Source organism: Microtus ochrogaster, chromosome 2 (assembly GCF_000317375.1).
Source record: "Microtus ochrogaster isolate Prairie Vole_2 chromosome 2, MicOch1.0, whole genome shotgun sequence".
Taxonomy (NCBI): domain Eukaryota; kingdom Metazoa; phylum Chordata; class Mammalia; order Rodentia; family Cricetidae; genus Microtus; species Microtus ochrogaster.
The window spans coordinates 66,102,329-66,114,251 of NC_022010.1; the positions used below are offsets into that span (position 1 = coordinate 66,102,329).

Below are 11,923 nucleotides of genomic sequence, written 5' to 3' on the forward strand. Positions count from 1 at the left end.
GGCCAAGACTGTTATCTCTGGATATACAGACATCCTGAGGCCTAACAGTTCTAAACACAGGCTTTATAGTTTTTGATAGAAAAGACTCATATTTGATTGTTTCTTAATCATACGATTATAAGAAAAACTATATTTTGCGGTTCTTGTTCTAAGTTTGAGCAGGCTTCTTGAGGATAAACAGCTGGAAATACCAGAGTAATTTCTATGCTTATACTTCTGGGGCCACTTCGTTAAAAGCAATAAACTGAAGTAACTCCATATATTTAATTTCTGTCGACCTCAACTTTAAGGTCAACAGGTTAAAATCGTAAGCCAAGCCTCTCTTTCCCTTAGCGACACTGCTGGTCAAACTCCCCGCAGCAAAGGCTCTAAGGGTAGCAGCCCTTGGGGAAAACAAGTACCGGGAAGTGCCGCCACCGGGCGAGGTGGGCGGGGCAAGGGACTTCCGGTCGGAGGGAGGCGACTGCTAGTGCGCAAGCGCGAGCCTCATTTCTCGCTTTCTCTCTTCCCCTCCCCCTCCCTTCCCCAGCCCGAGGGGTCCTGAGGTGACAGCGCCTGGAAGTGCGACTGGAGGAGCCGGAGGAGAAGATGGACAGGGCCAGGCCTGGGCGTCGGCGTTCTTCGGCCGGTGAGGAGGAGGGCTTGCGCGAGAGCTGAGCGGACTGGGCTACCTGCGCTGCTGGCCGTCGCTCCGAGGCGCGGTGGGGAGGGCGGGAGGGAGGGCAGGAGGGAGGGAGCGGCGGGGGCGCGCATAATGGAGAGCTCCGGGGCGCGCAGGCACGACCGCAGCTGTCGGAGCAGCTCTTGCTGCAGTCTGTCCCTTCTGCACCCCTTCGATTTGCTCCCTCCTGCCGAGACGCTCTCCTTGATTGTCTGCGGCCCACGGATCTTCCCTGTTTGTTGGCCAGCCGCTGACCTGCCACGCCTTCCTCGTATTTCCACCCGCGTTCGCTCTCGCTTCCACCCACTCCGCACTCGTTCTCACTTTCCTGCGTTCCTTGGAATCCTTCTTGCCCGGCCGGCCTTCTCCCCCTTCCCGTGGCAGCTCGGAGAGGCTGCACGGAAGGAAGGCGGGGCTTGCCGATTGCCCCGCTGTTCCCCCAGTAAATAGCCTGCTGCCTCTTTTCGTCCCAGCAGGCTCCTTTAAAATAGCATTTTTCTTTTCCAGCCTCCTGCATCTTCCAAAAGTGATTCGAAAGTCAAAGGATTCGAAGCCGGGCTTTTGTTGTTTTATTTTTATCTCATCACATTTTTGTTTGTAATTATTTCAAAGCTTGAAACTCAAGAACCACTTAAGTTTGGTGTAAAATTGATGTAGCGCTCCTCCCAGTCAAGTTGTTATACGCGTCGTTTGTTAAGTGCACATTTTAAATCCTTGAGTCAAGTCCCGTGTTCATAGAAATGCAATCTAGTACATAAAACAACATCGACGAATTCATTGATTTTTTTTTTTTGTTGTTGTTGTTGAGAAAGGGTCTCCTTGTGTAGCTCAGGATAGCATCAAATTCTCAGGCTCCCCCCACCCCCCTTGAATGCTGGGGTTACAGCCACCCCGTTTTTTCTTTAGTTTTTTCGAGACAGCCTTTCTGTGTGAAGCTCTGGCTGACCTGGAACTCGCTCTGTAGAGGATCCTGGCTTTGGACTCCCGAGATCCTCCATGATCCACCTGCCTCTCCCTCCCTAGAGTGCTAGGATAAGCCGCCAGTGTTCAGCTCAGCCCAGCCCATTTAAAGATTTATTGTATTGTTTATTTTTGTAAAGCTAGTGTAAATAGTTCCAGATCTATTTATGCATGCCCAGGTGATGTGTCTAAAACTTTTACTGTAGAATGGAAGGAAGTGAGCAGAGATCTCTGAGGATCTGGCTTCACAGAATGGAGATCCTGATATCTCTTCATATGCAATCGATCTTATCAATATTTTTGTCTTTTTTTTTTTTGAGGGATGATCACCATGCAGCTATGCAGCGCAAGAGTCTCCTGTTTCAGTCTTCCCCAGTGCTCGGGTTGTAGGTGTATGCCACCATGCCTAGCTTTTTTCTATGTATTTTAAAGATCCTAACTGTTCTTTGTCTTTGAAAGTATAATTTTGCAAGACATAAAGGTGCTTTTGTGGTGTGTGTCTCTACTGATCAGTTTTGTTTTAGTCTTCAAGAGAAATGGGCATACTAGAAAAATGCAGTGTCTGACATCGTTTGGTCAGTGGTGCCGCTGTCCTTCAACCCTAGCACTCAGGAGACAGAGGCAGGGAGATCTCTATGAGGCCAATCTGTGGCTGCCTGGCTAGCTTATGCCCCGAAATAGCAACACACAAACTGTATTCATTTAAACACTGCCTGGCCCATTATATCTAGCCTCTTCTTGGCTAACTCTCATATCTTGCTTTAACTCATATCTAGTAATCTCTGTAGCACCATGAGGTGGTGGCTTACTGGGAAGATTCTAACCTGCGTCCATCTTGGGCCCAAGCTTCATGGCGAGTGCCTCATTGCCTTCTTCCCAGCATCCTGTTCTGTCTACTCCGCCCACCTAATTTTCTGCCCTATTAAAAGGCCAAGGCAGTCTCTTTATTAACCAATGAAAGTAACACATAGACAGAAGACCCACCTACATCAGTCTACAGAGTTCCAGCCAAGACTACACAGAGGAACCCTGTTTCAAAAACAAAACCAAAAACAAACAAAAAAAATATACTGTGTAATTTCATTTTAGAGGTTTTTTTTTCGCCTTTTAAGATAATGGTTTTGTTTTTTTCTTTGAGAATTTCTTACATAGATGCAGTATATTTTATTTTATATTGATTTATGAATAATACCATTCAAAATTTCCACTTCCTCCCCTCCCCCTCCAGTCCTAAGAGAGGGCAGGGTACTCTGCCCTGTGGGAAGTTCAAGGCCCTCCCCCCTCAATCCAGGCTTTGGAAGGTATAGATCCAAATAGACTTGGATCCCAAAAAGCCAGTACATGCAGTAGAGACAAATCCCAGTGCCATTATCATTGGCTTCTCAATCTGCCCCAATTGTCAACCACATTCAGAGAGTCCAGTTTGATCCCATGCTCATTCAGTCTCAGTCCAGCTGGCTTTGGTGAGCTCCCATTAGATCAGGCACAATGTCTCAGTGGGTGGATCAACCCTTCACGGTCCTGACTTGCTCATATTCTCCCTCCTTCTGCTCTTCAACTGACCTTGGGAGCTCAGTCCAGTGCTCTGATGTTGGTCTCTGTCTCTATCTCCATCTGTTGCCTGACGAAGGTTCTATGGTGATATTCAAGATAGTCATCAGTCTGACTACCTGACAAGGCACCCTCTCCTCCACTGCCCAGGGTCCTAGCTGGGGAAATCCCTGTGAACACCTGGGAATCCCTCTAGAGCCAAGCCTTTTGCCAACCCCAAAATGACTCCCTTAATTAAGATATCTTCTTCCCTGCTTTCATATCTGTGCTTCCTCCATCTCAACCATCCCACTCCCCCAAGCTCTCCCCATCTCCCCTTCCCCCTACCCCACCTTTATGCTCCCAACTTTTGCATGGCAATCTTGTCTGCATCCAATTTCCGGGAGGATCTATATATGTTTTTCTTTGGGTTCACCTTATTATTTAGCTTTTCTAGGATCACAAACTATATAGGCTCAATGTTCTTTGTTTATGGCTGGAATCCACTAATAAGTGAGTACAGACCATATTCATATTTTTGGGTCTGGGTTATCTCACTCAGGATATAAAGGCATATACCCCATGCTCAGTCTTTTTTTTTTTTTTTTTTTTTTTCCGAGACAGTTTCTCTGTGGCTTTGGAGCCTGTCCTGGGCTCTTGTAGACCAGGCTGGTCTCGAACTCACAGAGATCCGCCTGCCTCTGCCTTCGGAGTGCTGGGATTAAAGGCATGCACCATCATCGCCCAGCCATGCTTAGTCTTAAAATATTTTTGTTTTGATTTGTGTATTTTATATCAACTTATTTATTTATTTAGTGTGTGAATGCTCTGTCTGCATGTATGCTTTTATTTCAGAAGAGGGCATCAGATCCCACTATAAATGTTTGTGACCCTCCATGTGGTTGCTGGGAATTGAACATAGGACCTCTGGAAGAGCAGTCAGTGTTCTTAACCACTGAGCCACCTCTCCAGGCCCTGGAAGCACGTTGTAGCAGAGTAATATTACCCCCTTTTATCATGACCCAGTTTTCTTGACTTTGTTTTAGAAAGAATTTTTGCTGCATCACCTGAGGGTCATATACTCAGAAAACCAGTGACCCAGTACGGTCTTTATACTCACTTGCTCGCAGCTTCAGCTTGCTCTGAGATCTAGTTGCAATATCTGAAGATGAGGTTGGTGGACTCACCATCACCATCTGCACCCTTGGCCTGACTGCACTAAGAACTCGACAAATTTAATGGCTTTTTTTTTTGTTTGTTTTTTGTTTTTTGAGACAGGGTTTCTCTGTAGCTTTGGAGCCTGTTCTAGAACTCACTCTGTGAGTGCCATCACCACCTGGCTAAGAACTTTACAAATTCTAATTCTTTCAAAAACCGTTACAAGTGCCTTACTATTTTTGACTTGTAGATGGAACTGGAATTTAGGAACCATAAGCATCTGTTAGTGAGAACTAGTGTTAGAAACAGGGTCAGGATTAAAAATCTGGTCTCTAAATCAGGCGGAGGTGGCATATGCTTTTAATCCCAGCACTCGGGAGGCAGAGGCAGGCTGATCTCTGGGAGTTCGAGGCCAGCCTGGTCTACAAGAGCTAGTTCCGGGATAGGCACCAAAGCTACAGAGAAACCCTGTCTTGAAAAATAAATAAATAAATAAATAAATAAAATAAAAAAAAATCTAGTTTCTAAACTCAGTACCTATAGCTTTAAAGCTTTAACTTGTTTTAATGCCATTATATTACTAATTAGTCCTACTTTGGAAAAAATTCCATGGCTATAATACAACTAGTTTGGATTTAAAACGAAGCAAAAGCCTTCAGAATTTAGAAATTCTTTGTGTGCTCCTGTACATTGTCGCTCATTAGGAAAGTGGTTTTCAAGTGAGGGTAACAGAGAAGGGCTGAAGGGAGGAGAGGAAGGGGAGGAATTGATATAATTCCTTGTCATTTAAAAGCAAAAAATAAACAAATGGCTGAGGACTGGTGAGATGGCCCAGTGGGTAAAGATGCTTGCTGCCAAGACTGACACATGAATTCACATGGTGGCGGGAAAGAGACAACTACTGGTCATGGTTCTCTGACCTCTGCATGAGCACTGGATTATGTATGACCTACCCTCCCCCCAATAAATAAATGAAAAAGTAGCTGAGTGCTTCCTGATTTCTTCTTCAAGTCCATCTTGAGAGATTAGTGTACGATGTGCATCAGTTGGTCCAGGTGATGTCTCTGCTTTGCATCATTGGAACTGTATTGTGACCTGGACCAGCCAGTTGTTCTTTAGTGACAGGCTCCTAGGGTGGAAAATCAAAGAATGATGAGATAAAGAAGATTAGAAAGCTGGGAACCTTCCTCCTCCCAGCATTCAGTTCTGTCTTCCCGCCTATCTAAGTACTGTCCTATCAAAAGGCCAAGGCAGTTTCTTTATTTAACCAATGAAAGCAACACAAATACAGAAGGACCTCCTATAACAGTTGAATGAGAGGTTCAGCAAATTGATCAACAATTCAGATTGGTTCAACAATTCAAAAAATTGAAGCTGGTTGTTTTGGCCCACACTTTTAATCCCAGCACTGTGCAGAGGCAGATCTATGTTAATTCTAGGCCACCCTGCTCCACATAGTGAGTTCCAGGACAGTCGGCCAGGGCTAAATAATAGACCCTGTCTCAAAAACAAAAAACAAAACAAAAAACCCAAATCAAAAGGTTGGGTGAAATTTTTAAAATTCTGGTTGTGAAAGTTGAAATAGAGATGTGTAGTTCAGAATAAGCAAGAGAGGCCTTCATTGTTGAATGAGTTGATTGAGGGGATTTAGTGCTTCACAGTAATGAAGAGGAAAGCTATGAACCGAGAACGAGAGACCTAGGACCTGGTAGATTGAGCTGTAATAACTGTCACAAATCTGGGTGAGGGAAGATACTGAGTTGATGGAAGTTTCATAATGTGACATTAGTATATCTATACAGGGTACATGATTTAATACATGTATATAATATGACTTGTAGTTATCAAATCTGAGTAATAATTTTTTTTTATCTTTTCAAAGGTTAGCCATTTTCACATGTTGGGAATTTGGTACTGCTCTAGTCATTTTGAAAATATAGATTGTTTTAAATAGTAATTATCCCACCGCATTGTGAAAACAAAAAACCCCAAGTCCCCCCCCCCAAAAAGGAAACCAAATTAGTTGGCTGAAGAGATGGCTCAGCAGTCAAGAGTACTGGCTGCTCATCCAGGGGACCTGGATCTGATTTCCAGCATCCACATGACAGCTCGTAACTGTAACTCCAGGTCCATGGGTTCTTAAGCCCTCTTTTGGCCTTCTTGGGCACCAGGCATATACATGGTATACAGACATATGCACAGGCAAAACACTCTTACACAGAATAAAACAAACAAAACAAGAGCTAATCTTCTATATTTTGGAACTTCTGTTATTTTGAGACAGATCTCACTATATAGTTCTGGCTATCCTAGCTGTAGATGAGACTGACCTTGAATTCAGAGAGATCTGCCTCCCAAGTGCTGAGATTAAAGGTGTTTGCCACCACGTCACGCAAGCCAAGAGACCCAGGTCAGTCTTCAGAGGCCACCGTAAGATAGGCCCCACAAGGTTGTCCTCCAAACTCCCACCTCCTCCTGACTCCGTCTCTTCCTCTCTACCCACATAATTTTGTTGCTACTGCCCGTCTTCCTTTGCCCATGGAATACAATTTGTGTTGCCCAAATACTCTTGGGTGTGGGGCCCTCCCCCTACTAATGGCCACACCTTTAAAGAAAATGGATTCTCTCTCTCCCATTAACTGTCGATTGTCACTAGTTCCTCAGCTCAGAATGAGACTTGGTGATTACCTCCCTCTTTCATGCTGGATTTGGGTCTGGCTTGCACTTGCATGGGTTGTCTTCTCTGCACCTTGACCAGTTGTGGGTCTTTGTGTAATCACCGTCTACTGCAAAAAGGAGTTCCTATGATGAGGACTGAGAGATGTACTTGTCTATGAGTATATGATAAGTCAGGAGGGGTTTAATACTATGTCCTTTTAGCATAATATTAGTAGTAGGTTCTCCCTACTATCAATTGTCTAGCCCTGGGTTCTTGGCCCAGATAATGGTGTCCAGGGATAGGTTCCATCTTATGGAGAGGCCCTTAAATCCAGTCAGCAAGGTCCTCCCATGGCATTCCCGTCATTATTGTCTTGTCAGGCTAGTTGTTCCGTAGCTCACAGAATTGGGTGGGTAAGGTCATTGATTCCCTTTCTTTTCCAGTAGTGAGCACAGCACTGTCCAGCACTGTGAAAGCCAGTCTGTAGGGATAAAGCTCTAGATACAAGGTTCTTCCTATTTGCATGCCCTTACTTGTATACTCACCATGTAGCTCAAGATAAAGAACTCCTCTTAAATCTTATCAGACTTAACTTGCACTTCTCCCCAGTTACTATCCCCTTTATTCTCCCTCTGTTGTTCAAAATAGTATTATCATAGAATTGTTTGAATTGTAAAATTTCACAGTTGTGCATCTGATTTCCGTGGGACAGAATGTCTGAGATGTATCCATATGGCATTGAGAAGTAACTCATGGTCTTTTATTACTCAGCAGCTTTCCTTGGTACAAATATGTTTATGTATATTACTAGTGGGAAATAATTTGGGTTATTTCTAGTTTTTGGTTATTAACAACAAAGATAGCATGACAATCTTGTTTCTCTTGGTTATTTATCTAGAAGTATAATTGTTAGGTTATTGAAGGTAGGCAGGTGAATATCTCACTAGACACTGGCAAAGCAGATACACACATTTAACTTTTACTGGCAGAGCCTTTTCTTTCACCAATATTTGGTAATGTTTATCTTTTAAATTTTATTTATTGAGTTATGAATTTCCACGTCATTTTAATTGCCATTTCCCTAGTGGTTGTGTCTTGATTATTTGGATATATACATATCTCAAAATGCTTATTCAAGGCTTTTGTTTAATTAAAAATTGAATTTTATTGTTCTTATTCCTTTTTCTCCCTTTCTTCCTCTTTCCCGCCTTCCCCTGTCTTGCTAACATGTGTTCTGCTGCAAGTACATGCCCCAACCCAGGGAGTTCCTTGTATATACTGCTTATGAGTTCTTTGACAAATAATATACTAGAATTTGTGTACTAGTATGAGACTTTGCTCTTTACTGTTGTAATGATGAGTTCTGCTAAACCAAATTTTTAACTTAAATGAAGCCCACTTTATTGATCTTTTAATTTATGGTAATATTTGTGTACTATTTGAGAAATCTTTGCCTCCTCTAAAGCTTTGAAAATATCCTAGTTTTTCTTGCATAAACCTTGTTTTACCTTTGACATTTAGAGGTATGACCCATTTGTAATTAATGTTTTTTTTAAAGTTCCATTTGGTTATCACATTGTTTCCCTGGGTCTGACGTGATACTTACTATGCAAACATAAGAATTTAAGTTCAAATTTCCAACATTGTCATAGAAAGCCTAGTGTAGCTGTGTGCACCTGTAATGCTAGCAGTTCTTGTGGTAGAAACTGGAGGATCATGGGCTCGCTGGCTGTTGGCCCCATTCCAGGATCAGTGAGAGACCTAGCCTGAAAAGAATAAGGCAGAGCGCAACGAACAGGACACCTGATGTCCTCCTGTTCTCCCCACATATGCAAGGTGTGTGTAACCTTCACACATGTCTGCATACATGCCGACACCACACATGTCCACATATATGCACTCAAATGTACAACCCCCCAAATTGCTTCATTATTTATTGGAAAAATCATCCATTTCTGTCGTGTTCACCCTCTACCTGCAAGGATGACGCGACCACCGGAGCTCTTCCTGCTAGCAGTTTATTCAGGACCTTTTTTAACAATTGTATTTCTGCTGGGCAATGGTGGCGCATGCCTTTAATCCCAGCACTCGGGAGGCAGAGGCAGGCGGATCTCTGTGAGTTCGAGACCAGCCTGGTCTACAGAGCTAGTTCCAGGACAGGCTCCAAAGCCACAGAGAAACCCTGTCTCGAAAAACCAAAAAAAAAAAAACAAAAAAAAAAAAAAACCAAAAAACAAAAAACAAACCCTGGATTGCCAGGTGGGCACTGCTCATAGGTCCACGCATATGCAAGCAGCTGACAATCATTTCGTGATAATAGCATAAGTCAGACTTTAGCCATAGGAGTTGATTATACATCTCCATCAGGTGTGGCTTCACGCAGCTTGCTACAGTTCCCCCTTTTGTTTTGTAAAGCAACAGGTAAGAGTAGAGGTCTGATCTCTGTTAAAAATGAATCATGTACTAATGTTTGTCCAGGTGTCATCCACTCAGAGAACACTAGACCTGTCCGGTGCCTTTTGACAGAGGTGGGAGTTAGACACCAACCCACATGCAATCAGACTTGCTCTTCTTCAGGCTGATGTATGCTTACCTCAAGTGCAGTGCGCAAGCCTCGCATCCTGTGCTCAAATATAGATAACCAAGCTTGAGAGGATTGTCCTGCTTCAATAGCCGTGAAGGCCTGAATGATCATAACTGCATTACGATGCTGTGAAACTCACAAATGCACCACAGGAATACCAGGGAGGCAAGCACCATTAAGCCTGCCAGGGCTCCTCTTCCCGCCCACTCCCTCAGATGATCCATGGAGTGATCCAGGAAGATAGTTCTGCCAGGCTGGTATCCATGCATGTGAAATTTGCAGTCACAATTGTCACTCGCAGCTTTTCCAGTTGTTGTTCGAATTCACCAAACCAATTACCTAAAAGATAACTAGACAATTCTTTAGACAGATTAGGTGCATGAGTCATATTGAATGTTGGTCACACACAGCCCCGGATGGATAGAAATGTCTGACAGACTAGGGTATAGACTTGCCTCTTTACCTGGGTCCTTTTTTTTTCCGTATCCTACTATTTCCCACACACCCTCTTCCCCTTAAGTGAACAGAGGTGTGTTACTGTTTCAGACTCAGGACTTTTAGGAGTGGCTCTGCCATGACCCCAGACTCCAGGAGCAGTCAGAAATCACTGCTCCTTCAGCAGTCCCCTACCCCAGCTGCCATACCCCCGTGGCACATTCATTCTTGTCAGCTGAGTGCATGGAAGACACCTTCTCCCTCGCGCACCTCTTTGGCTCCCCTAGCAGCTCAGCTGATCCTGCTTCTGCTAAGTGACCGTATGCTACATTCTCATGGGTTGTCTGATCTTACACAGGATTTAAAGATGAATGCCCATGACAACAGGCGTTAAGATTGCTAGCAATAGGGTTCCCAATCGCCACTGTACCCAACCTCCCATTTGGTCTATGGTATTCTACCAACCCTTTGGCTAAAACAAAGCACACAGATGCCTGCTCCTACAATAGGGCAGTCTCTTGATTTAAATTCGCTCTGCCACAGACTCTTCAGAGGTGTGCAGAGCCTGAAACTGCCATTGTCTTTTCCTTGCCCTGCGGCTACGCTGCATTCTCAGGCAGCCCTGTGGGGTCTCAGCTCCAGCACTTGTTGTTGCGTTTGCTGATACTCTTGGCACTGCTGTGGTATACGCCAGGCTAGGCACCAACTGGGCTGAGGCAATGTGCCTTCCACCACAGCCACCTAGCAAAGCTCTGCTCCGGCTCTGCTCTAGCTGCCTTCCTGCCCCAGCCGCACCCGCTCCGGGCCCAAACTGGTGCATGGAGTGGAGCGGAACTCAGGAAAGCAGGCTGCTCTGCAACCACTGAAGGGTGGAGCAGAACTTTGGAGAAAGCAGGCTTGCTGCTCTGAAGGGGTCCCGCTTAAATTATCTTATAGGGAATTTGGGCGTTGTCAATCTCTGGCTACTTCCTGCAGAGTGGGGATGTTGCATTCCTAAAGGTATTTACTACAATCTACTGCCATTTTCCAGTGGCGCTCGGACTCAGGTCGTAGGGACAGGGGAGAGGCAGAGGCTCCACCTCCTCACTGAGCTGTGAGGTGGAGGCGTGGCAGCACCCCCCCTCCCCACCCGGTCCGGCCGGTTGCCCCGGGCTGGGACAGAGGTTCAGGCCAACAGATCTTGTTCGTTCTATGCCCTGAGGCAGGCCCCGGGTGTTTGCAGCTTCGCAGACCCTCGGCCTGCTTGGCCTTGGAGCTGCCTGGAGCTCCTAGGCCTTGTCTCCGCAGCCGCTCACACTCTACTGCAAACTCAGGAGGTCTCGGTAATTCAAATCACATGAATATAATTCCCTTCCTTAGCGTACCTTGTTCGGTGGCAAAATCCAGATCTCTACCAGGCTTATCCCAGGATGACACATTAAGATTGCCAGAGACAGCAAACCAAGAAGCAATTGTGTCACATTTAGCCAAAAACCTCTCCAAAGCGCTCCTTAACAGCTCGTTAAGAGCCAGAAAAATCAGATGTGATGTTGAAGTGCCCATTCTAAAATCCTATTCTTCCTTTTATTTTCATCTTAAACCGTCCACTTTGGTCGTGGCTCTCACGTTGATCCGTCCGCTATAGTCCCGGCCCTATTACCCCCACTCTCCTTTCTTCTACCGGAGAGAGTGGAAAACCCGCTTTTTGTTGCAGATCCCCAATCTTTACCTTGAGGATTATTTGGTGCACCCCCTGACTGCAGCCAATTCTGGGCTCCACGGAGAGAGGTTTAGAGGATCCCTGTAAGCTTGTCCCATACGACTTGTCCCCGTAAGGGCCACCAACTGTCACGTTCACCCTCCACCCGCAAGGATGACACGACCACCGGAGCTCTTCCTGCTAGCAGTTTATTCAGGACCTTTTTTAACAATTGTATCTCCCCCCCCCCCCCCCCCC

At 45.1% G+C, this 11,923-nt stretch overlaps 1 protein-coding gene and 1 pseudogene across 1 annotated transcript in view; one reads left to right on the forward strand and one right to left on the reverse strand.

Annotated features, from left to right (window-relative positions):
* Positions 1 to 11,923, forward strand: part of Senp7 (SUMO specific peptidase 7) — a 110,039-nt gene that overhangs the window by 8,360 nt on the left and 89,756 nt on the right. The window contains exons 2-3 of the mRNA XM_026787658.1: positions 334 to 425; positions 546 to 628. Coding sequence (XP_026643459.1) covers positions 334 to 425; positions 546 to 628 — 175 coding nt within the window. The remainder of the gene's footprint in view (positions 1 to 333; positions 426 to 545; positions 629 to 11,923) is intronic.
* The window catches only part of LOC113455444, a 24,922-nt pseudogene continuing 13,666 nt past the window's right edge, over positions 668 to 11,923 (reverse strand).